The sequence below is a fragment of the Lipotes vexillifer genome, unplaced genomic scaffold (assembly GCF_000442215.2).
Source record: "Lipotes vexillifer unplaced genomic scaffold, Lipotes_vexillifer_v1.1 scaffold477, whole genome shotgun sequence".
Taxonomy (NCBI): Eukaryota; Metazoa; Chordata; class Mammalia; order Artiodactyla; family Lipotidae; genus Lipotes; species Lipotes vexillifer.
In genome coordinates this window covers 2,525,146-2,528,704 of record NW_006770652.1, presented here as the reverse complement: position 1 = coordinate 2,528,704, position 3,559 = coordinate 2,525,146, and the positions used below count along the sequence as shown (strand labels likewise).

At 56.6% G+C, this 3,559-nt stretch overlaps 1 protein-coding gene across 1 annotated transcript; it reads left to right on the top strand.

Moving 5' to 3' along the window:
* The first annotated feature begins 545 nt into the window (after positions 1 to 545).
* Positions 546 to 3,259, top strand: BHLHE41 (basic helix-loop-helix family member e41). Its single transcript, XM_007446307.1, has 5 exons — positions 546 to 607; positions 743 to 806; positions 1,141 to 1,248; positions 1,578 to 1,689; positions 2,154 to 3,259. The coding sequence occupies exons 1-5, from the start codon at positions 546 to 548 to the stop codon at positions 3,257 to 3,259; spliced, it is 1,452 nt and encodes a 483-aa protein (XP_007446369.1).
* Positions 3,260 to 3,559: the final 300 nt, after the last annotated feature.

The following is a 3,559-nucleotide window of genomic DNA, read 5'->3' as shown; positions in this document are numbered from 1 at the left end:
CCCCCAGCTGACTGCACAGCCCTCGGGAAGATGAATAGCTTGGCTGAAGTTGTTTTTCCTTTCCGGTGGCTCTGATCAGGTGTCCCCGCCCCCTCCCGCCGTTTGCCCTCCCTCGCAGCTTTCTCCAGACGCCCCCTCCCGGCCCGGCCCCTCCTCCCCCGCCCCCCTCTGGGCTGGACCGCGGATGGTACGTTCCGCACGTGAGCTGGGTGCTGGTCTGGCCGGCGACGCGCGTGCCCTGTGGCCAAACACTGCCCGGAGTGAGAGCAAACTACCAGCGCAGTGGGGCCGGCGCGAGTGTGCGTGCGTGTGTGTGCGTGTGTGTGCGAGAGAGCGAGCACGGTGGGAGGAGGGGACCAACCGCTTCACACTTTCAACACTGCACTGAAGAGGGAGAGAAAGAGAGAGAGAGAGAGAGAGAGAGAGAGAGAGAGAGAGAGACTGGAGACGTACAGATCCCCCCAAAATCTCCCAAAGCTACCGTCCCACAGATTATAGAACAGAACCCCAAAAATCGAAACAGAGGAAACGGACAGCGGTGGAACATGGACGAAGGAATTCCTCATTTGCAAGAGAGACAGTTACTGGAACATAGAGATTTTATAGGGTAAGGTGCACGCACCCTTGCGAATATCTGTCTAGGCTTCAGTTTGATTTTTTTCTTCTCCAGAAAGTGGTATGGAGCGGGCGAGGGCAGAGCCCCTCCCCGAATGGATGCCTGATGCTGATTTCTGTTTTGCAGACTGGATTATCCCTCTTTGTATATGTGTAAGCCCAAAAGGAGCATGAAGCGAGACGATAGCAAGGTAAGTGTAAGTTTCTGATGTTCCCCATAACCTGCCTGGATAGTTAATTAGGGCCATTGATTTCACAGCGAAGCTCTGCCCGCAAATATATTCCAGCTTCCCCGACTGTGAATTTTAAGTGGTTTGCGGGATACTCTCAAGGGGAGATTAAACATCATACCTGAATTTAAATTGCATTTCAGAACAGTCCAGAGGAAAGAGTTGTCTTGGGCATAGTTTCTCACAGTTTTGTTTGTTTGTTTTTTTTTTGGTGGTGGGGCGGCGGTATTGTAATATCCAGTAAATGAATGTTTAGCTTATTGTTTTCTCTCTTCCATGACTCTCATATATTAAGGATACCTACAAATTACCGCACAGATTAATAGAAAAGAAAAGAAGAGACCGAATTAATGAATGCATCGCTCAGCTGAAAGACTTACTGCCTGAACATCTAAAGTTGACAGTAAGATACAGATTTTTATTCTTTGCCGCTCTCCAAGGGCGTGTTAATAAGCCTGGTACTACTCCCAGAGATATAAGAATAAATGTAAATATCAGATTCCTTACAACCTGTGCTATAGGGGGTAGAGTTTCCTGCAAACTCAGGAGTAGGTGTTCACAACTGAAGGCAAGAAATCATTTATAACCTGTACTGTGGAAAAGCTCAAGAGGTATAGGAATAGTACTTCTTTCAAAGTGTTTGCTTAAGTTGCTGGGCTGACTGGAGAGCCAGTGAAGCCAAATGTGTGTTTTTAAGTCACCAAGTGCCCCCTTCTTTTTTTTGCACTGCAGACTCTGGGGCACCTGGAGAAAGCGGTGGTCTTGGAATTAACTTTGAAACACTTAAAAGCTTTAACAGCCTTAACGGAGCAGCAGCATCAGAAGATAATTGCTTTACAGAATGGTAAGTCAGTTCAGGGAAGCCAGCCCACCCCGAGGAAGCCGGGCAGCCCACAGAGGAGCAGTGTTAGGACTCTTCCCCCAGCCCCACCTCCTTCCTGGGGCCCATGGGCTCACTTTCATTTGTTAAATTGCTTACACTTTCCCTTCACTGGAAAGTGCCCATTTCCCGAAGCATCCTAAAGGCTTTCAGCCGAAATCAGAGGAGTCAGATTTGTATTTAAAGTGGCGGTTGCGCCCTCTCCACTTCGGTTTTTCAGCGGGGAGTAGAGCGCCTCCCCCCCCTCCCCACTCCTCCCACCTCTGGGCAACCGGTGGCTTATATCACTCGAACACGGAGGAAAAACCGAGATCACTTTAGTCAATGCAGGGCTCACGTGATAAGCAGATGTTTTAACGTCGGTATTTTTCTTCTTGCCTCCATTCCTCTGTTCTCCACCCCCGCCCCTCACCCCTTCCTCATCCTAGGGGAGCGATCTCTGAAATCGCCCATTCAGTCCGACTTGGATGCGTTCCATTCGGGATTTCAAACATGCGCCAAAGAAGTCTTGCAATACCTCGCCCGGTTTGAGAGCTGGACGCCCAGGGAGCCGCGGTGCGTCCAGCTGATCAACCACTTGCACGCCGTGGCCACCCAGTTCTTGCCCACCCCCCAGCTGTTGACTCAACAGGTTCCTCTGAGCAAAGGCACCGGCGTGCCCTCGGCCGCCACCCCCGCCGGGTCCGGGGCCGCCCCCTGCCTGGAGCGCGCCGGGCAGAAGCTGGAGCCCCTCGCCCACTGCGTGCCGGTCATCCAGCGGACTCAGCCCAGCGCCGAGCTCGCCGCCGAGAACGACACGGACACCGACAGCGGCTACGGCGGCGAGGCCGAGGCCCGGCCGGACCGCGAGAAGGGCAAAGGCGCGGGGGCAAGCCGCGTCACCATCAAGCAGGAGCCCCCCGGGGACGACTCGCCGGCGCCCAAGAGGATGAAGCTGGATTCCCGCAGCGGCGGCGGCGGCCTGGGGGGCGGCGCGGCGGCGGCGGCGGCCGCGCTCCTGGGGCCCGACCCGGCCACCCCGGCCGCGCTGCTGAGACCCGACGCTGCCCTGCTCAGCTCGCTGGTGGCGTTCGGCGGAGGCGGGGGCGCGCCCTTCGCGCAGCCTGCGGCCGCCGCGGCCCCCTTCTGCCTGCCCTTCTACTTCCTCTCGCCTTCGGCGGCCGCCGCCTACGTGCAGCCCTTCCTGGACAAGAGCGGCCTGGAGAAGTACCTGTACCCGGCGGCGGCCGCCGCCCCGTTCCCACTACTGTACCCCGGCATCCCCGCCCCGGCCGCCGCCGCCGCCGCCGCCGCTGCCGCCGCCGCCGCCGCCGCCTTCCCCTGCCTGTCCTCCGTGTTGTCGCCCCCTCCCGAGAAGGCGGCAGCCGCCGCCGCCGCGACCCTCCTGCCGCACGAGGTGGCGCCCCCTGGGGCGCTGCACCCCGCGCCCCCGCACGGCCGCACCCACCTGCCCTTCGCCGTCCGCAGCGAGCCGGGGAACCCGGAGAGCTCCGCTCAGGAAGATCCCTCGCAGCCAGGAAAGGAAACCCCCTGAATCCTTGCTCCGCTTAGAAGGGACCCGGGTTCACGCGGAATCATAATAAGTTAAAACACCCTTAACGTTTTCAAGGGAGGAAGTATAAGAGATGCACGACGGGCGTAAAAGAAAACAAAACATAAGAAGCAAAAAAACCACAGGTGTTTTGTGTACGTTTGGAGTTCCTGTTTTGCTCATCCCTCACCGCCCACCAACCTCCACACACTAACATCCCTTTCTTCTCCCACCAGCTGTACAAGAACCTCATAGGTATTCTTTTTGCTTTAAAGAACTCCCCGTAATAAGTTTTGCCTTCTT

Excerpts from the sequence above, each read along its gene's own strand:
- BHLHE41 (XM_007446307.1), top strand. The coding sequence starts at position 546 with ATGGACGAAGGAATTCCTCATTTGCAAGAGAGACAGTTACTGGAACAT. Across the intron at positions 608-742 it reads GAACATAGAGATTTTATAGG|ACTGGATTATCCCTCTTTGT; the intron begins GTAAGGTGCACG and ends TCTGTTTTGCAG. Across the intron at positions 1,249-1,577 it reads CTGAACATCTAAAGTTGACA|ACTCTGGGGCACCTGGAGAA; the intron begins GTAAGATACAGA and ends TTTGCACTGCAG.